This window comes from Arvicanthis niloticus, unplaced genomic scaffold (genome assembly GCF_011762505.2).
Source record: "Arvicanthis niloticus isolate mArvNil1 unplaced genomic scaffold, mArvNil1.pat.X pat_scaffold_590_arrow_ctg1, whole genome shotgun sequence".
NCBI classification, from domain to species: Eukaryota; Metazoa; Chordata; class Mammalia; order Rodentia; family Muridae; genus Arvicanthis; species Arvicanthis niloticus.
In genome coordinates, this window is record NW_023046212.1 from 10485 (window position 1) to 32411 (window position 21927).

The following is a 21927-nucleotide window of genomic DNA, read 5'->3' on the forward strand; positions in this document are numbered from 1 at the left end:
TCCTTAAAACATGGGAGGAAAGACTATTTTTTCTTGTTTTATGAGTCCTGCATTATTTTGACACTCAAACCAAATGATTATAAAAGAAAGTACAAACACTCTTCAAAAATTAAAGTAATCCACCATATTATCAAATGCAGTAAAATATGTAATTGCCGTAGAGAAAGAATAAGTTGTTTACAAAGTGACAACACTCATTTATAATAAGATAGACTTAATCCCCAGCAGTGCAAAATAAAATAAAGATATAAGCATTAACAACAAGGACAATTTGCTTTAAGCCACATAATACATGCAAATTTCCTTAACCTGAAAAAGCACATCAACAGTTAAGCTTGCACCTAATGTTACAGAAACTGAACCTTTTGCTTTAAGATATGGTGTGTCACTACTGTACAACATCAGCTCAGAATCACACAGACATATCAGCTTGTCTAAGGAGAAAAACCAAAAGAAATCAAGGCACACAGATGGGAAGTATATCACCCAAGGCAGGTGACATGCACTGTCAACAATTCTCAGTCCTGTTCAGGGAATTTGACCAGCAATGTCTAGAGACACTGGTGGTTGTTACAATTCAGCTTGGGAGGGATCCTCTTGGCATTAAAGACCAAAAGTAATGATAAGCATTTGGCATTCCGGCATGTGATGAACTACCCACCCTATACCCCACAAAAGAAAATTCCCTAATCCCAGTACACATAGAGCTAGCGTTACAGTAGTACAGTGTTCTATAATTATATACCTAATACTGTATCAAAACTCCCATATGAGTGCAATGGTGTGTTCAGATGAATAAATGGATGAATGAATGAGTGAAACTGTGGAGAACCTCCATTCTCACTCTGGAGAATTTTCTCTGCTGTGATGATGGGATGTGGTTTTAAATGACCAGCACGTAGGGATGGGACTTGGAGCTGTTTTTCAGTGTCAGTGTGCTTACCTACAAGTGAGAGCCTGGGCACTGTTCCCAGTACTGGAAAACAAATAACCAAATAAAAATTATACTCTGAGTGCCAGGCATGCTATGCATGCTTTTTTCATCTTCTGATTTTTATATTAAATAGACCCAGTACCCTATCTTATTCAAGTCACACTAGTGATCTGGCTTTCCCAGAGCTCTGTGCCAAGGGACTGCAGATATGAGATAGTTGCCCTGTCTCCTTGTGTCTTTTAAGGCATTGATTGACAGTGCTGAGACAGACTCCAGCAAAATCACAGGTTAGACCATGCTTTGTAAATTCTTCAGCTAAAGATTCCTTATATTATTAGAAAGTGATGAATCAATATTCAGATCCTACCCTCCCAGTTCTTATTTTGTGACTCACTTCCTACCTTTCTCTTCCTCACAGACTTCTGGATGCAGCAATGCTAGCGTCCTTTGTACATTCATGCTTTTCATGGTTTTAAAATTAGGGAATAACACATCAATGAACTTAGAAACCTTCACCACATCGTCCTCGACATCACAGAAATCAGAGAGATGCTGTCGGTCCAGATACTCCTGCAAACTGCCAAAACCCAAAGTATAATCTAAGATTATTATGAAATGAGGTGTAAGAGCTATGTTTGAAATTTTTATGTTATTGAATGACTTAGAATTTAATAACATAATACACCACATTGTTCTGCTCACACATTACCAATCTGAATGTAAATCCCACTGCTCCCCCCATCCTTTGGCATCCACTGAATTCCCTTTTGTTTTGCTCTATCCTGCTTTAAAACTTGAAACTGAATGACATCATAACCTTGCACAGGAGTAGAATGTTTGAGTAGCATGAAGAAGGCTCTGGGTTCTGGGCCCAGCAATACAATGGCAAAACAAAGTCTCAAGTGATCTGCTACCTAGGAAATATGCAATAACCAGAAACCACAAGAAAAAAAATCCCACAGTTTGTATGGAAAGGGGAAATATCTTGAGCACGCCAGACAGACAATGCAATAGCACTGGAACACAGAGCAGCAGCAGACCTAGCCACAGGGCCTCCAGGCTCAAATATCAAAATAACTTCGTCCTCACCAAACTCCTTCAGATGTGTCCTGGAAGACTTTTGTATCAAACTCTGGCTCTTAGTCTTTAGCAGAGTAAAAGTCACAAACGGTAACACATAAAGCCAACATTCTGAAGACTGCTTGCTCATTTTGAAATACTTAAAAAATGGATTACTAAAATGTATATTCATTTTGTCACCAGCAATTTTATACCAGTAAATGTCTTAAGTAAAACAGGGAGCTTAGGAGACAAAAGGAAATGGTTGGTGTAGGAGAGTGGACAGGGATGGCTGAGGCCATGCATGGTTTGGATATAAACCCTAAACCTGAGAGAATGAGACCAGATTGGGTGCCAGGCTTAGAAAAGTAAGCAAGGAAGTTATGCCCTTTCTAATTTTCTTGTCATAAATATTCAAGGAAATCCCCCATTTTTGCATATATAATATTCAAGGTTGACCAAAACAAAATGTGTACCTATAGAAAAACACTAGGTTTTGAGACATCTGGGCATCATATGCCATCACCTAGTGATTGTACGTGATAAAGGGCTTGTCTTAGCTACCTGTCCCGTTTCTTCTTTACCAGCACAGGTGCAAACCTAACGTGAGGCTCTTCTAAATTGTCAGGTTCTTCTTCTGTATCAATCTGAGGGAGAGTTTCTTCCTCAATAACCTCTGAGTCGTCTCCTTGAGATATAATGATCACGCAGCTTAGGCCATTTGTCATAGAAAATACAAACTCTTCAAAGTCAGGCTGCAAAAGACAATGAGAAAGTTTCCTTCAGGCTCCTGATGCAAGTGCATTACAATAGCAGCCATTGTGAAAAATAAAAACAACAAACAAACAAAAGCCAGTAAAATCTTTCCTTGTGTGGTCATCAGCAATGTTATGCTGTCTTTACAAACCTTCTCCTTGCAGGGACATTTTTGCACAGTAGACATTTACAGACAGGAGAAAATGATTTGGGGTTTTTGTTGTTGTTGTTGTTTTGGTTTTGTTTTTTGAGACAGGGTTTCTCTGTGTAGCCCTGGCTGTCCTGGAACTCACTCTGTAGACCAGATGGCCTTGAACTCAGAAATCCTCCTTTGTCATTGTTAATAGCTCTTTAACTAAAGGTGAGACTTTGTGACCTCCTCCCATCTCCATGCTGAAACTTTGTCTGGCTTCAGCTTAAGCAGGTCTTATGCATGATGTCACAATCAAACTTAATGGCTTTTTTTCCTTTTTCTCTGTTTGTTTTGTTTTTGTTTTGTTTTGCTTTGTTTGTTTGTTTTTTTTTTTTTGTTTTTTGAGACAGGGTTTCTCTGTATAGCCTTGGCTGTCCTGGAACTCACTCGGTAGACCAGGCTGACCTTGAACTCAGAAATCCGCCTGCCTCTGCCTCCCAAGTGCTGGGATTAAAGGCATGCTCCACCACTGCCTGGCACTCTCTGTTTTTGTTTGTTTGTTTGTTTGTTTTTTAATTATTTCTTTTCTTTGATTTTTTTTGACTTTTTAAAAAGGACGCAAAATTGGGTGTGGAGGGAAGCAGGGGTAAATCTGGAAGGAGTTGGAGAAAGGGAGGAAATGGTTAGATATATTGTACAAAATACTCCAAGAACTAACACACATGACATACAGAGAAAGGAGAGACAGAGACAGAGACAAGAGAGATTTTTTGGTGCTCAATCCCAAAATTTCTAGTTCAGTAATTGTCACAGTTGGATCCAATATGTCTCCCAGTGGCCATGTACTAAAGGATTGGTCACCAACGTGTGATTGCTACCGAAAGCAATGAAACCCTTAAGTGGAAGGCTGTAAGATCACTGGGTATCACCTTGAAACAGTTATCAGAACCCTGACATCTCCTCTCTACCACTTTTTGTTTCATGGCTTCAGGAAGGAAGCAACTTCAGTTCACTATGATTTCCTGAATATGACATTCTGTCTTAACACAGTCACCAAGGTTATGGCTCCAGGCCACTATGGAATGAAATGTCTCAGATCATGAACCCAAATGAAACTCCGCCTTTTCAGTTGACCTTCTCTGCTATGTTTGAACACAGTGATAGAAATCTGGCAAACACAACAACTTCTGGTAACAGGCCTAGGGTGGTGCTTCACAAAAATACGTGCATATTGTTGACACAACTGGCAAAATTCTACACACACACACACACACACACGGAAACTTGGATAACTAGAGTATTAGATCAGTTTAAAAGTGCTGACTCTTTATGGGTAACATACACGGCACTTCCTAACAATATTCCTGGATATGGCTATTGAGCACCTGAAATGTACATACTGTAAATAAGACCCCAATTTAAAATGTGATTTAGTTTCAATAAGTTTAAATTCAAATAGCCACATATTAAAAGAGTGTTTATTGAAGACAGGTCTCCTGATTTCCAAGTCTCTCTCTCTCTCTCTCTCTCTCTCTCTCTCTCTCTCAATCTCTCTCTCTCTCTCTCTCTCACACACACACACACACACACACACACACACACACATACACACTTTAAAATTTTTTGGAAACATTAAACCATTCTCTTTCAAGAAGAAAACTTGCTGGAATACAGTTTCAAAGAAATGATTCACATAAATAGCAGGTTACAGCATCCATACATACCAGATGTACATACACACATATTCCCTAGATATCCATATTTTTAAAACTTCAAAGATTTCCCAATAGTTTTAATTAGAGTGGACTACTCAAAATTTGAAATGCTAACATAAAATAATGTGAAATTAGGAAAGGAAAATAAAAGCACAATTCCCAAAACCCTATGTATTTAGCCAAGGCTGAAAATCGATAGAAGACTGGCTAATCACTTCCAGAGAACATACCAGAAAGGAGTCTTCAACAAAACAAACTACTGAAATCTTTCCCTGATGTTACTGTTTACACTGGAGATATTCCCAGAGATATCATCTTTGGCATATCAATTTGTGGACATCTTTGAGACACCAAAATTTATTCAATTGGCTAGAATTAACAGTTTTCTACTCTATAATGGAAATCTAAATTTATACCAATCATTGTAGTTTAGTGTGTGTATGTGTGTGTGTGTGTGTGTGTGTGTGTGTGTGTAAATATATACACAGTGGATTTTTAAAAGCTTCTTACCTGATCTTCCATATGAATGTAGAATTCCCTCACTACCTCTTCAGGGAGAATCATGTTATCCTGCATTTCTACGACAAATCCCTCTTTGATTATCTTGAATTCAGATCAGAAGCAAACATGACAAAGGAAAACATGTAAAACAAATTAGAGCTATTTTCTTAAGAACTCACTAAACTACCTCGATTTTAATACTTTCAGATAAAGGCCACAAGAAAATCCACATAGTCTGAAGTGAGTCAGAAATGCATTAAATGTATCCTGTAATACACCCTAGATATCCGTATTTTTAAAACTTCAAAGATTTCACAATATTTTTATTAGAGTAGACTACCTCAAAATTTGAAATGCTAACATAAAAGAATGAGGAAAATAAAAGCACAATTCCAAAAATCCCTATATAAATCCATATATATGAATATATTAAAGTATATATACACTTTCTGAATTATCCATAAGATAGAAATTTAAAAGTACTTCTTAACTATACTCAAAATTATTTTAGCTTCTTCTGTTCCCATGTTTCCATTTTTGAAGGCTAACTCAAGTGAAACACTAGATTCCATAACAGGTTGCCTCCAGGAAACACACCTCATTAGTAAAGACATATACAGATTGAGAATCAAATGATAAGAAACAATTTATCAAGCAAGCAGAAACTGAAAACAACTTGACATAGCAATAGAGATATCTGATAGGGTATATACCAAACCAAAATTAGTCAGAATAGATTTCTTAAAGACATTACATATCTAAGATGGCCAACAATAAATATATATGAACCAAATGCTCAGCCACAAATTACATATTACAAATTACAAATTAGATACTATGGAATGCACACTAATGGAGTTCAAAGGTCAGTTTAAACATGATATAAGTGATTTCAGCACCCCACTCTCAATTTCCTTATTCCAACTGAAAAATGTTCTTATCCAAACTGAAAAATCAACAATGTAACCTCAAAGTAAACATATATGTAACAGACAGATACAGAATACAAAACACCTTATTTTCAGCAGTACATGGAACTGTCTCTAAATAGAACACATTCTAGGCCATAAATCAAGACTTATCAAACATTTAAAAAGCAGCTGGTTTAAGCCCATTCTCTAGAGGATAAATCCTAAAGCGAATGACCAAAGACCAAGACAATTACAGGATTAGAAAGGCAGTCTTATGGGATTAGCTCTGTCCTACTGTGAAATTCCTAAAAAAATCTCTAGTTTTGTTTTTGTCTCTCTTTTGCATTTTGCAATTCAATAAGTTGTTATTGCCACAGAAATTTTCATGACATTCTTTATTTCAGAAGAAACTTATACTACATACTTTGTACTGGCTTGTTTTGTGTGTCAATTTGACATAGGCTAGAGTTATCAGAGAAAGGTGCCTCAGTTGAGGAAATGCCTTCATGATATCCAGCTGTAAGGCATTTTCTCAATTAGTGATCAAGGGGAGAGGGCCCAGCCCATTGTGGGTGGTACCATTCCTGGGCTGGTGGTCTTGGGTTCTATAAGAAAGCAAGCTGAGCAAACCAGGGGAAGCAAGACAGTAAGCATCATCCCTCCATGGCCTCTGCAGCAGCTCCTGCCTCCAAGCTTCTGCCCTGTGTGAGTTCCTGTCCTGACTTCCTTTGGTGTTGAACAGCAAAGAGGAAGTATAAACTGAATAAACCCTTTCCTCCCCAACTTGCTTCTTGGTCATGATGTTTTGTGCAGGAATACAAATACTGACTAAAACATACTTACACTGTATACTGAGTGTAAACTATTTCCCCTCCTTTTAAATAAGGTGAAATATTTTCATGTGTAATAGAATATAACTTATTTATAACTGAAGAAGTTCTCACAGCTCCTGAAATGTTGTTTCCTTTTCTTATCTTTACTTTAAAGGTGAATTCTCATTATCATAATGTCATTACATATTTTTAATGTATGCATTCTGTGAAGCATTGTCAGACATAAAAAAGATCATTTCTTCCACTTGTTTTGTCTTTAATCTGTTCTTTTAAAATAGTTTTTCTAAATTAATTTGAATCATTTTTCCCTTTGCAATAAAATAGGTTAGTGGTATAAAAACAAACAAACAAACAAAAATACCAAACAAACAAAAAAAGCAGCTCTCTATATTTTATCTGATTATAGTCCCATTAAAATAAAAACCCATAGTATGAAAACTACATAAATTCATTGAGATTAAAAAATACACACTTTAATGCTACTGAGTCATTGAAAGAACCAAACAGGGAATTGAAAGTCTCTAGAAACTAATGATGATAAAAGCAAAATGCACCAACTCCTTTGGGCTATAGCTAGGACAGGTGTAAGAGGAAACTTTGTAGCTATGAATTTCTACATGACAAGTATCTGATGCAGGAAAAAAAGAAGTATCTGAGAATTCTCAAGAAAATATCTCACAGTTGTACCTCAAAGAACAATCTCAGTGTTAGTAAGGAAATAATAAATATCAGGTTAGATATTATTAAATTAAAGACTAAAACAATAATACATACAGTCAATCAAAGAAAGATTCAGTTCTTTGATAAAATAAGATGGGAAAATATCTTGTTAAAATAATTAAGAGAAAGAAGACCTAAATTAGTAATTAAGATTTAGATAGATCTGTAAGTCAGTAAAGTGGAAGCAGGAACACACAAACCTCTCAAAAATACAAGTTTATGTCTAGATGAATTCACTGTTAAATTCTGCCAGACCTTTAAAGAAGAGCAAATATGAATGTCCCTCTAATTCTTCCATAAAATAGAAAAGGAAGGAGCTGTTAGTAAAATCACTCTCTGACACCTGCATCGCCCTCATACCAAAGCAGGATAAGGACACAACATGGAAACCAGCCTACATAATTTCCCAAAATAAAAAAATACTCAATTGAAGTCTTGCAAACAGAATTCAAAAATACTTTATGAAAACACACATTATGATCAAGTTGATTTCACTGGAGGATACAAGTTTTATACAAGTTTTTTTTTATTTTTTATTTTATGGACACAAATCTGTAAGTGTAAATTAGCACAGAAATAGAATAAAGCTAGACATGATCACTTCAATAGGAGCTGAGAAGCTTTTGACAAAGTTGAAAATCCTTCAGAAAGAAAAGCCCTGAAGGAACTAGAGACTGAAGGAGCACATCCAAACATAATAAGGACCATCCATGATGAACCTATAGCCCAACTGTGTGTCGGCTACAGCAAGAGTAAAAACATTCCCTTTAAACTCTGGAACAATACAAGAGGATCCATTATCAGTCCTCGTGTTAGGCATCTACAGCTGGAGATCTTACAGAAAGTAAGAAGACATGAGAAAGAAACAAAAGGAATACAAATAGGAAGGAAGTCATGTAAATAACATGATGCTATACTTAAACAACTTTGTGTACTCTATTAGAAAATAAAGAGCTGACGAACTTCAGCAAAGACATAGTGTGCAAAATCAACATAAAAATCGGTAGTGCTGTTAGACACTGATGACAAACCTGGCAAAATATCATGGAAAACATGTTGGGATCATCTTTCTTTACTTTGTATGAAGCTTTGTCTCTGTATTTTCCATTGCTAATTCTGTACTGACAGGGAGCTTAGTGCTGGTAGGATGTTGATATTGTTATTTCTATCGCCCATTTATTTTGTAAATATTCACACTTCCTCACCTGCCCAAAGCAATTTAGAGATGTATCAGAGGTTGTCTTGCTGCTGATGAGTTGTAATAAAGAGCTGATGGCAAAGTAGCTTGGATAGAAAGTACCTGTGAGACTTAGGGCAGAGAGTGACGTGTGGGAGGCAAGCAGACATGAGAGATTTGAAGCAAACATAGAAGAGAAGAGAGATGGCAGTGGGCCAGAGAGGTAAAGAGCTAGCCACGTGGCAGAAAAATTAAGGTAAGTTTAGGTGAACTAGCTGAGAGTCTGACCCAGTGAAAGGTCTAAAACTTTAAATTATATAAAAGTCTCTGTGTCTTACTGAACCGTGGTAAGATCCATGAAAGTCCCACACTATTTGGCACACTAAAGTGTGGCCTGAAATCTAAGCTTAGGCACTAGATTCAGGCATCAGGCCAAAAGCTCCAGACATGGGAGACAGACAAGAGTCCCCAGGTTCAGTAGCAGTTGTTGAATGGTTTCCTAGAGACCTCACTCTGAGCTCACTGCGAAGCAGCTTTGACCACAGCTGCCAGCTAGCTAGCTGCAGTCTGGTGCTGGACCTACAGTCCTTCAGACACCACAGTCTCTGTGTCTGGCAGGGCACAGTATGCTGCCTGCAGAAGTGCTGGCTGCTGCTTTTTAGAGTCAGAGGTGGCCAGTGGGGAGCTGGACCTGAAGCCAGATAGCAGAAGCAAGGAGCACCTGGAACTCATAGTGACTCTGGCAAATGCTAGCAGACTTCTGAACTGGTAATGTCTGCACAAACGTGCAATTAGCGGAGGACAGAGTTTAGAGATACTTAGATACGGAAACGAATATTAAGTTTAAAAGAAGCAAAAGAGAAAAAGATAGTGTCATTTTGTATATCTGTATAGACCCTGGAGGAAGGAGAGAAATTGACTATAAACAGTTCTAGAAAATATTTCATTAAATAATGTGAAGTCTCTGAAGAAAGGAGAGAGTTACAGAGATTAAAGAAGAAAATATTTTCGTGTTAAAATATGGAAAACACTAAAGCAGAGGGCATTTGAACCTCATGTAGTTTTGTTTTGACTATCACCCTGGAAATGATTATATTTTGTTCAGTAATAGTTACAGTTTTCCATATCCTCTCTAAGGTCAAAATAAAGCAGACTCAGACAAGAAAATGACTAAAAGATGGAATGCTAAATTAAAGGCAATAGAACAAAAATTATAGAATCTTTAAATTGGGTTTTCTCATGTCAGAAAAATCCAACCTACAGCCTACACCCCCACCTTGTGGCACGATTACAGGATAGCAGTCTAGGCCCTTAAGAAAGCCTACAATGATTTTTCCAGTTACAGTGAGAGAGAATAGCTCCCGATGAGATAAATCCACAAAGTTATGAAGAATTTGGTTGGAAGCCCATAATAGTGCTAGATCTAAAAATATTTTAAAAAGCAGTGATGGCCAATGGCAAGCATTCTCTTATGTGAAGCAGATACTTAATAACTGGGCCAAGCAAAACCATATAATTCCAAAAGATTGGAAAGATTTAATGTCAGCAATCTAAAAGCTGGCCTTCAACTACGATGGCTAACATGGTGGAAAGAAGAGGCTTCAGATATGGAGAAATGCAATTGGACTAGCGGCATGAATATTGTCAAAAATCAGGTGCTAGGTGAAGGTCGATATGCTGAACTAAGAGTGCAGATCATGTTTAAATATGCCACTTAGAGCGATGTCATATAGTAGTTTTAAGTGCTTTGGATAAGGTTGAACAATAGGGAAAACAATATGTATCTTTGACAAAGCTATTCCAAGGTTCAGACAAATCTTTTCCTGACTATTTACAAAGATTAATTTATCTGTAAATAAAGCAATATAATATCCAAATACCACAGAAACTTTATCGGAGTTCTTAGCTTTTGAGAATTGCACTCAGAATGCTGAGTGCAAAAAGCCATTAGGTCCTAAAAGGCTAGATTTGCACCTATTTAGGAATGGATTAAAGTTACTGTAGATATTGGATCTAATACTTATAATTTAGTTATGATTGGACAGTGGAAAGTTCCTGAACAGAACACCAATTGGCTTATGCTCTAAGATCAAGAATTGACAAATGGGACCTCATAAAATTGCAAAGCTTCTGTAAGGCAAAGGACACTGTCAATAGGACAAAACAGCAACCAACAGATTGGGAAAAGATCATTACCAATCCTACATCTGATAGGGGGCTAATATCTAATATTTACAAAGAACTCAAGAAATTAGACGCCAAACAACAAAATAACCCCATTAAAAAAATGGGGTACAGAGCTAAACAAAGAATTCTCAACTGAGGAAACTCAAATGGCCGAGAAGCACCTTAAGAAATGCTCAACATCCTTAGTCATCAGGGAAATACAAATCAAAACAACCTGGAGATACCACCTCACACCAGTCAGAATGGCTAAGATAAAAAACTCAGGTGATGGTAGATGCTGGTGAGGATATGGAGAAAGAGGAACACTCCTCCATTGTTGGTGGGATTACAAGCTGGTACAAGAGATCTGAAGCAGATACAGAAGGGAATGGAGACCAGAGTAGATCAGAGAGGTAAAGAACTAGCCACATTGTAGAAAATAAATCTAGGTAAGCTAGTTGAGAGTCTGCCCCAGTGAAAGGCCTAAAATGTTAAATTATATAAAAGTCTCCTTGTCTTATTGGATTGCTGGTGGGATCCACAAAAGCTCTGCAATACTTTATTATATTGTTACAAAAAGAAAACACATAGAAATAAAATCTAACCAAACAGGAGGAACAATATCAGTACAATGTACACTTTAAGATACCAAATAGAAATATTAGAAAAAAGACAGTAGTCACTAATTATATCTTATAGTTATCTGTATATAATGCATATTATAAACTGTGTGTGTGTGTTTGAGTATGTGTCTAAAGGAAAGCACTGAATGAATTTCTAAACTATCATGTATTTTAAAGTGCCATGTACAAGGTAAAAAGCAAGCTAATGTGTGTTTACAACAATATTGTGTCACTAATAGCTAAACAAAAAGAACATTTATAACAATTTCACATAACATCTAAAATCCTGACAATTTCTGTAGGTTGATGGTGGCAAAGCAATTAATTCAAGAAAGATGGAGGGATAGATGGGAATCTCTGTAAGACAGAATAATCAAACTCCTTTAGCAAGAGTTAGGAATAGCAATTCAGTTCTATCTTATCTTATTATTTTGTAACTAATTTAAATAACTTTTGATAAGTATTACTTACTCTTTCTTTAACTTCTACATTTTTTCTCAACAGTACATCATCAGGTTTGATAATTGCCATATTGTAAACTTCCACTAAGAGAAAATTAAAAAATTATTTATTATTATTATTATTAATTATTATTATTATTTTGGTTCAGATACAAGATAATGAGAGGTATGGCCATAAAAATATGAATTAATAATGTCTGGGTTTTTAAGGAGACAGAATTTAAATTTATAGGCATGTAGATTTGAAATAATTCTCACACATTAGAATTATATCCCACCACTCAGTATTAACAATGACTGGAGCTTCAGCTATGCACTGTACAAATACAAATGACGAACCAACAGAGCTACCATTTAAAAAGTGCTCTCTTACCACAGACTTCCTGTATCTTAGTTACCTCTCCTGTTACTATGGTAAAATACCTGACAGAAACAACTTTTAGCAGAAAGGGTTTGTTTTGGCTCACAGATCAAACAAACCAGCTCCCATGGCGAAGAAATCAAGGTGGCATGTGGTCATATCACACTAGAATTGAGAGGCAGAGTGTGATGAGTGAACACTGCTGCTCAGCTACTGGTCCCCTTTTATGTACTTCAGGGTCCAACCTGGGGAACAGCATTACCTACAAGTGGTCTTCCCACTTCAGATAACCTGATCAAGGAAGCCCTGGACAGGTCTAAAAAGACTTCTGCCCTGGGTGACTCTAGATTCTGTCAAAGTGACAGTTAACACTAATTGTCACATCAGTTCACAGGGTGTAAGTAATTCTTTTCCTTTACTGCCCCTCAGGAAATAAACATATGCACTCAAGAGTGTGCAACCTCTCATGAGTATAATACAAGCACATGAATACATGCACACAGTTGAACAGATACATACCCGAACACCTAGAGAATCCAGTAAAGTCATAAAATTTTCAACTGAGATGTAAGTAAAAACTACTGAATTTAAAGGAGAAATTTTAAAAGTTAGGAGGTGAAAAATGGACTAGAAACTGGTTGCCCAGATCAGTTGCAGGAGATAGACACACATGTTCCCGGGTAAGCTTTGACGGGTCTTGAACCAGAAAAGGAGGCAAGAGAAATCAAAAAAGGAGCCATGTCTTGCAATGTATGAACCATTATGAATTGAAACAGCCCTGTACTGACTAACAGACTGACTGCTGATGAAGCAGCTCTTTGTTGCTATGGTAGTGTAGTGAAGGGGCATGTGCAGAAACAGTAGCTGGACTGTTACATTGTTACTTACCAGTACTTTCATACTGTACTTCCCCATATTCTTCATCGGTTGTATCTACTAGTGGAATTTCAACATACTGTGAAAGAGAAATTAAAGTAAAACAGTTACTTTAGTGGAATAGTGGAAGGGTGTCTAGAAATTTTGTTTCTAGTAAACAAAAGGCAGGGAATAGAATGTAAAACACAAAGACCCCTTTGTTTTACATTGGTACCATGCATGCCACCACCTTGCTAGCTATAGAGTGCTATACTTCACAAAAACTGAAGACTCTTGTGTCAGAGGCTGAAGCCCCAGTCTGTGATGGTACTGGGAGGTTGTGGAAAATTTTAAAGTAAAGCCTAATTAGAAAAACATAGTTCACTGGGGACACATCCTTGAAGGATCTCTTCCTCTTCTCCTTCTTTTTCACTTCATGGCCCCCACGAGTAAAGCAACATGGTCTACTATAAGCTGCCTGTCATGGTGTGCTAGCTTGCTACAGCCCTAAAACAACAGGAAGGAAAGACAATGGATTGCCACCAGTAGTCAAAACACAATCTTCTTCTTTAACAGCTAACTATTTGGGGTATTTTATCACAATGACATAAAGGGGCCTAACACATATAGCTAGGGAAAATACTTTAGGAAAACATCAAATACAATGCATTTAGGACATTATAATAGCCATTCACCAAGAATATTACCTGAGGACGAGCCATTTCGCCTGCTACAATTTTCCTCTCTTCATCTATCAAGGTCACAACTTTTCTATTGATAAGTGGTGCATTTGCACCCTGAATCTTCGCAACAATTTTACCATTCTACAAGAGGAAGTATAAAGAAAGATTCATTTTCATAATAAGTCAATAGTTATCATTTACTCCAAACTAAGTTGCCTTCTCTTGCCCCCAACTCCCCCACCCCAGCTTTTTCAGCTATTGTAATCAGCCATTTGAAGGTAGTGCTGGTGGGAATTTTGAGTGCTAATTCCAGCAATTAGAGTTCCACACTTTGTCTTCTATGGAGGTCAGGGGTGTGTCTCCATCTCCTTGCATCTCAGCTTGGCTGTACTCCATCACCTACAGCAAGTTTTCATCCTACAGGAGTGGTCCCCTGTTCCCACTAAACAGGAGTGCCTGCCTCATTCATCCTTGCTTTAAATGTGATGGATTCTATATAGGACTATTAATTTGCTCAAATGATGTTCTGGTTTCCTTTCTGTTGGTTGTGATGAAACACACTGATCAAAGGCAACTTTGAGAGAAAAGGGCTTATCTGGACTATACTTCTCTATCATAATCCATCGCTGAGGAAAATCAGGGTAGGTACTTGAAGTAGAACCCATAGAGGAACACTGCTAGCTGGCATGCCAGCAAGCCTAGGACACATGCCTAAGGATGGTGCCAACTCCAGGGAGTTGCACCCTTCTACATCAATTATTAATCAAGACCAGCACTCACAAATACATCCACAGTCAATCTGCTTTAGGTAATTCCTCAATTAAGCCTCTCCTGATAGATGACTGTTATCTCAGACTGACAATGAAAACTGAGGCGGATGCCACATCATTTTTGTCTGTCTTTCACCTTGTACGTACAAAACATCAGTTTATGGACATGGACCAGACCTGATGGCATGGAATGAGAAGTCTTGTATCTATCCCTATTAAATAACAAATCAAAAACTCAAAGACCCACAAAAGTACAGAGACACATGGGATAGCAACTACAGTTAAGAGTTGACAGCTAAGAGAGGCCTAGAACACTCAGAATCTCTATAAGACCATGTCTAAACAGGGAGACCAGATGAGGTATTACTCTATATCAGTAAATGATTCTTACTTTAAGATATGGAAGATTAATAAGAAAACAAGAAGGGGAAATGAAAAAAATAATATGCTGAAGGGTAACAGATTCCAAGGGTGAAGGACCTCAAGGAGACAGGGCAAATGAGGAAACACTCTGGGAAGCTGTGTCTGAAACCAGCATGTATGGTTGCAACACTCAGAGAAACGCAGAGCATATAGGGGCTCAGGTACTTTGGAAGGTGAAGGCTCTCCTCCATAATTTCACTGGAATTCATACTGTGCCAATGACTAAGGTTCTTTTTTTGAACATATATTTTAGTATGTGTGTGTGTGTGTGTGTGCATCCATGCATGTGCACACATACGCGCAGTCAGCCTGGAGTGGAATTTACAGGTGGTTGTGAAGCACTGTGGTGATTAATGTGGACTTAACTGCTGAGCCCTGTCTCTAGCTTCCCAATTAAGTTGTGGAGGGTATTTTTCTTTCTGGGAAAGACTGCAGGGTTCAAGAGAAGATTCTGTCTGCAATTCAGTTATAGGTCTAAGCATTCTCAGTTCTATAGCAGCCTGATCATTCTCTTGAGAAGAGCTGCTCCCACTGACACTTGTTAGAATGAAGTTTTTGTCACCTAGAAAAGCTGACTAATAAAAGAGGTGTGTGTATATAAGTGTTTAAGTCAATGACCAATCAGCTGGAGGACAGCTTTGTGGTGTGGGAATATTATTCTTCCATAAGTGGTCATCAGTGTGGTATGTTCAGAGAAAAAATGTCTGAGGTGTGAACATGGAGCTTAGTAGATGGAGGTTATATTGGAAGGAAAGATCTTTGATGGAAAGGAGAATAAAGAATTCACAACCAGGGCAGAATGGGGGTGTGTGAAACCCCCATGAGAACAGGAGGGCTTGGGTTTGAAATCAGACTTTGCACCACATGCCAAACTGTGCGGTTATGAGCAGGATTTGCTCTAAGATATGAAATGTCAGGACTTAGGTGGGAGAAAAAGAAAAGTTGTCAAAAGTAACGGATTCTAAGTAACAAAGGAATAGAAAGCAACTAAACTATGAGTGAGAGGAAGTAAGAAAGAGAAAGAGAAAGAGAGAGCAACTATTTTGCTCCAGAGTCTGATGAAATCTGAAAAACAAAACAAAAACACAACAAGAAACCAAAACCTGCTACTTTCAGGCTGCAGGCAGGTTCCAAACTAGGCAATTCTCTCCTTTGCTTAGTTTCTTATTCTGTTTCCTTAAACTCCATGGAGGCTAGGTGGCATCAAACTGTCACTCTCTACAAAGACCATATGTCTTTAAAAGGTGAAAAGTCTATACATCAAACTGTATACATTCAACATAATGCAAGAACATGATGCATTTTGTACTCAACTAACTCAATGATTCATTTCTTTAAATATCTGCAAGTGTATTATGCAATAGGATTGAGAGCTTATACACAAGATTTGTTATTAATACTATCGAAAGATAAGTATCCTGCAGCAGAAGGTTAACCGAGTGTTATATGCTTCCATTGAAGTTTCTCTTGACTACCACATGGTTGAGTACTTAACTTTAGACTGGTTTTAAAAAATAAGTTTTACTATATTGTTGCCTATTACAGTTGTGCACCTATTACAAAATATAGGTAAAGTATAGGGAAGTGTAAAGAAGAAAAATGATGGCTCCTCCAGCCCAGGTAGAAAACAATGATACCAGCTCTGGAATAAACTATTTCTGAACATTTGTGAACATGCAGATGGAATCAAAATGCATAAGAAAGAATGACTAGATAGACACCTTTGCACAAATCCATGAACACTTAAAACCAATTCTCTCTTGTAGCTCTCTGAGAATGGTCCCTCATGCTGGTATATGCAGTCTTATTTGTCTTTTTTTTCTAACCAGCTTGTTGTGCTAGTCTTAACAAGCTCTTGGGAGGTGAATTATTAAATTTCTTATTAGACAAATAGAGATAAGGCAAATACTGTGCAATTACGACCACCAGCAAACAGCCCCATGGTAATTTTCAGTGCTACCTGCTCCTTCATGTAGACCAGATAATGAGATGATGAATGCTATACTTACGAGACTAAAGAGGAACACAGGCTCACATTTATCTCTAAATGGCTGCAGAGTCACAATGTTGTCAGCTTCAGCCTGAAGGATATCGTAAACATGTTATACAATAATGAGAAAGCAATATCCACACTACTCTGTATGCTATTTTCAGATGGTAATAGAAACATGCACAACTTTTCTGGGGACTGCAACATTTCTGGGTTTGTGATAGTTGTATGTGATCAAACAGCATGCATTAGCAACTCAGGCCCTGTGCTATTTGGAGCCAATGGTACCTTTCAGTGTTCTCTTTTACCAAAGTGCTCTCCTTGGTCAAACTCACTTCTGTTTCTACCTCCCTTGCTGCCTGGTCTTGCCATCACTCCTCCCTTCCAGCCCACATATCCTGGATCCAAAGAATGTTTGTTGCTCCTCCCGCCCCAACAGGTCACTGTCCATCATCCAGAACAGAATGTCTTTTTCAATAATGTACTTCAGTCAGGGGTGGGACTTTCTCACTTGCTTTGTTAGGAAAGCAATGATTTTCCAATTACACATAATGCCAGCTCTAGGGTCTCTAATGCCTCTGTCCTTTTGGGACACTTGCTGTCAACATTCATGCACACACACACACACAAAAGGAAAGAGAGGGTGAGAGGGAGAAAGACAGACAGATATAGACACACCGAGAGACATACACACACCCACATACACACAAAGAGACACACAGAGAGACATACATATATTCGGACTAACATGTCCACACAACTTAAAAACATAAAGAAAAGAAGAACAGAATGTTTCTGCCGAAGGAGAGGCCTAGTTGATAGGTGAAGTCAGGAAGCAAACTGTACAAGGGTCACTTAAAAGACAGAGAAGGCCTACACCTATAAGATCCCACGGGTGGAGGTTTTGTGTCTGCCTCATAGACTATGTAGTTTAGGGACCTAGAGTAAAAGTGCACACACCAGTTATCTGTTTATGCAGTTTACAGCTAGCTGGCTAAGGTATGCATCTATATAGTAAAAATGTATTCTCTACCTGTTCAATATGTACCAATATAAAGTAAATCTTGAAAATGATTATATTATAAAATTTTAATATTCAAAGCATATCTTAATGATTGGTATTAAATAAATAATTATTAATCAATAATTGAACTCCAATAAAATGTAGATTCACATAGCCAAATTGTCTCAAACACTAAATTTCACAATAATTTAATTTAGTAACATCAGTTTTATAATTTTTAAAATTTATGTGTGTGTGTAAGAGACCAAGAAAGAGAGAGAGAGACAGACAGGCACACATACAGACAAACAGACAGACAAACAGACAGAGAAAAGGAGAGAATCTTTCTCTGCTTCCATCATTTGAGTCCCAAGGATCAAACTTATATCATCATTTCTGCCAGCAAGTACCACTGCCCACTGAACTAGCTACAACAGCCCTCAATTTTCAAATTTAAATAATTAAAATTGAAAATGCATTTCTACAGTTGGTCTAGATAGTTCTCATGTGTTCTGTTTGTGCATAAAGGCATATTGGACAATAAGATTCTAACCAATTGTTAACTGGCTATAGATTGAACTGTATATAATTACTGGGTATAGATTGAATAATCAATACAATTGAGTCAAGTGAATTTGGCTGTGATATTTATTCTCTTGTCACTTTTGATAACTAACAGCTGAAAGAGAAATTACTTATTTTGAAATACTTGTAAATAGATGGGTTCCCAGCGGTCTACTCCATGACACCCAGGAAATAGTCCCCCATAATCTTAACTCAGAGACACATATTTACCATGCCATGTGGCACTATCAACAGACATATGTCCATCGTTATATTTTCTGAGTTTTTCGGTCATGATGAGTTATCTCAGCATCATGGGAATTAGATGAAAATCATACTAATTCTCAAACCTAGTAGAACTAAGTATATAGTAAAACTGCCAAGCCAGTATTGTTTAGAGTGAAGACTGGCAGGTTCCTTAAGCTAAGAAAATACTTAAAGTACAGGGAGATCTTTAAACATGGCAAACATGTTGAACAAAAACAAAAAGCTTACAACAACGAAATGAAGAATCTCATCTTCATTCAGTTCATTTTTTAGTTTTCTGAATAAAGCTTGCACGGCTTTGCAGGGTCCACACCAGGCTTGGTAAACATCAATCACTGGAAAATGGTGACATTTATCAAAAGGCAGAGTCAAAGAATCTGGAGGCTGGCACATTCCCATCCCAGGTGAGAGAACCCAGGAAGGAAGGCAGGAAGGCAGCTTTGAAACAGGGAGTTGAATTCCGCAAGGGGTCTCCAGATGCTTGGAAATAAACCGGAACACTGACAGCAAAGAGCCCCAATACCTGTTAAGCCTTTGTTCAGCAACATCTCATCCCACAAGTTCTGACTATTGACCACTGACTGCAAAAAGCAAAATACAGTAAGATGTAGCAAGTGTCACTGCACCAGAAGAAGACTTGCTGACACGATGAACCCACCTGTAGCTGGACTTCACGCTTTTTGCTTGCCATTGTCTACTTCTGCATGGAATAGGAAAAGAAAAACAAAACATAGGGGGAATTTAAGCAATGTTCTCTTTGTATACTCAAACCACATCTTAAAGTACTATCCAACTCCCTTTATAAAACACTGGCCTGCTCAGCCTAGCCTCTAGAGAGGACTCAATGTCTCAGGCAGACTATTGCATGCTGGGCAGGGATTTTTTCAACAAACCAAAGCAACGCCAGAATATTGCGGGCTTTTGTTTAGTCATACTGCATGCGGTCGTGTGTGTGTGTGTGTGTGTGTGTGTGTGTGTGTGTGTGTGTGTGTGTGTCTGTTAGTTTCCTACACCTTTAGCAGAGCATATTAGTTGGTGGTAAACATGCCTTTTAGATATGCTTACTCCAATATTATCAAGGTTTTAGAAGAAAATCACTACTGTTCTCTGGAGCACAACGCAGATGATGTTAACCTCAAGGATGCATAGTGGAAGACATTAAAGTGAAAGAAAGGACTAGCTCCTAAGGCTGCATCCCAACAAAGATGCTATACACCACAGAGAAATGGGCCCTCTCTGGTAGACTGGGATCTTTAAAGACAATTTAAATGGGCTCTCTTGCTGGTGTCTATCGTCCTTGATATTTTGACCTTCTGAAATTCAGTACCTGGACTGCTGGGTCAGGCCTGGGCTGAAGGTGGCAGGGCTCCTGCTGTGCCTTCTTCCCCAGCAGGTCCAGTTAAAGGAAGGGATGAGGGATGCCTGGCATCACCCCCTGAAAGATGAAGGGCAAGGACGGACACCAACGTTCAGCCCTCGAGGCCGGCCAGCCCTTCCCTCCTTGTGGTGGAGGCTCGAGGATCCTGCTCGCAGCAGGTAGAACTGGACACCAAGCCCAAGCAAGAGCAGTTGGCGCCTAAAAATCCTCCCTCACTCCTGATGCATAGCTCTGGAAAGAAAGTTTCCACCTCCTTAAGATCCCTCCCTCCGCTGACCACTACTGAGCTGCAGTCTCTGAGCCTGTGCAGGGTCGCTACCCAGACCCCATCGACGTACCTTAGTGCACCTTAGCATTTCAAGTTCCCAGGGAGGCTTCGAAAAGCGGACCGGAAGTCTCTCTCCTAGGCTTTGAATCACGCGTGATCAACCACGTCTTACAGTAAACCTACAAATCCCTCAAATTGGAGCAGGAACAGTCCTTCCTTCTTTCCTTCCTTCCTTCCTTCCTTCCTTCCTTCCTTCCTTCCTTCCTTCCTTCCTTCCTTCCTTCCTTCCTACTGAGATGATTCGCCACCTTTGCTAATCTACTGATGATCTCATCCTCATCGGCTCCTTCCTCCTGTTCCCACCGAGGCACTGGACTCAGAATTGTCATTTTAACCATTTAAATATTTAGACTTACAAATATGTTGCTAAAATGCTATTCGGGTTCCCATACACCCTTTCTTCAGTTCCAAGATTAAGTATTTTCTAGGCATAATGCAATCATCATGGAGACTAAGATCCATCAACCCAGTACTCAATTATTATGTAGACTTTACCTCAAGTCCGTAGTTTCCCTACCAATGAAGCTTCCTTTGGACCAGGATCCATTCCAAAGGCTGTGTACTGTCAAAGGTGTATGTATTCCAACATTTCTTATTCCAGTATTATCAACAAGAGAGCAGTGATTAAAACATGGTATCTCCACATCACTAAGTATTACACCAATATGTGTGCAGTGCTACGTGCTACTAATGGTATCTGCATGTACTGAACCAAGAAACTACCAAGGTATGTTTTTAAATAAGAAGGAAGAAGAAGAGGATGCTGTGACATTTTTGTGTACTCAATTTATACCTTACTCAAGCCTCACCTTAGAAAACTGTGTTATTTATTTATACACTTATTCTCTCAATACCTTTTTCCCACATTCCATGTGCCAAGCAAGTCAAAAGGTTGATAGAGTAAAATGTAACTGCATATGTTTGCAGGAATCTAGTTTTCATATGGAGTTGCAGTGCGTACTAAGTAATGGGTCAGAGAAGCCTTTCTGAGACCTGCAATATCTGCAACAGTGACACAGAAAATGATGCTGTTACCGGTGCGATCAATCATATTTCCTCTAAAGAAACAAATCAAAAGCAACATAAATGATGCAGAAAGAGAAGAAGGTGGCACTAAAGGGTGCTTTTGCTGAGCGGTGGTTAGAGATTAGAAGTGTGGTGTACACACCAAGGAGGAGCATCCTGTCTTTGCGGTGGAAGGCGTGCCTATGAAATGTTCATCTTGATATTGTCTACCACTCTTTGTGATTGTCCATAACATCTTTTCCAGGTACATCTTAACTTCATGAAGATGAACTTTACCTGGTTTTTCTTCT

At 38.3% G+C, this 21927-nt stretch overlaps 1 protein-coding gene across 1 annotated transcript; it reads right to left on the bottom strand.

The window, feature by feature from the left end:
• Positions 1–276: 276 nt before the first annotated feature.
• Positions 277–20366, bottom strand: LOC117702227 (thioredoxin domain-containing protein 3-like). Its single transcript, XM_034493475.3, has 12 exons — positions 20233–20366; positions 19564–19605; positions 19429–19486; positions 19134–19240; positions 17091–17162; positions 13913–14029; positions 13239–13305; positions 12000–12073; positions 5108–5200; positions 2558–2748; positions 1336–1511; positions 277–434 (listed from the first exon to the last, which is right to left on the bottom strand). The coding sequence occupies exons 2-12, from the start codon at positions 19594–19596 to the stop codon at positions 277–279; spliced, it is 1146 nt and encodes a 381-aa protein (XP_034349366.3). The 5' UTR covers positions 19597–19605; positions 20233–20366.
• Positions 20367–21927: the final 1561 nt, after the last annotated feature.

Coding starts and splice junctions, on each gene's coding strand:
- LOC117702227 (XM_034493475.3), bottom strand. CDS start 19,596: ATGGCAAGCAAAAAGCGTGAAGTCCAGCTACAG. Junction 17,163..19,133: donor AGATTCTTCATTTCGTTGTT/GTAAGCTTTTTG, acceptor GATATCCTTCAG/GCTGAAGCTGACAACATTGT. Junction 14,030..17,090: donor CTGTGTTCCTCTTTAGTCTC/GTAAGTATAGCA, acceptor TTCCTCTTGTAG/AATGGTAAAATTGTTGCGAA.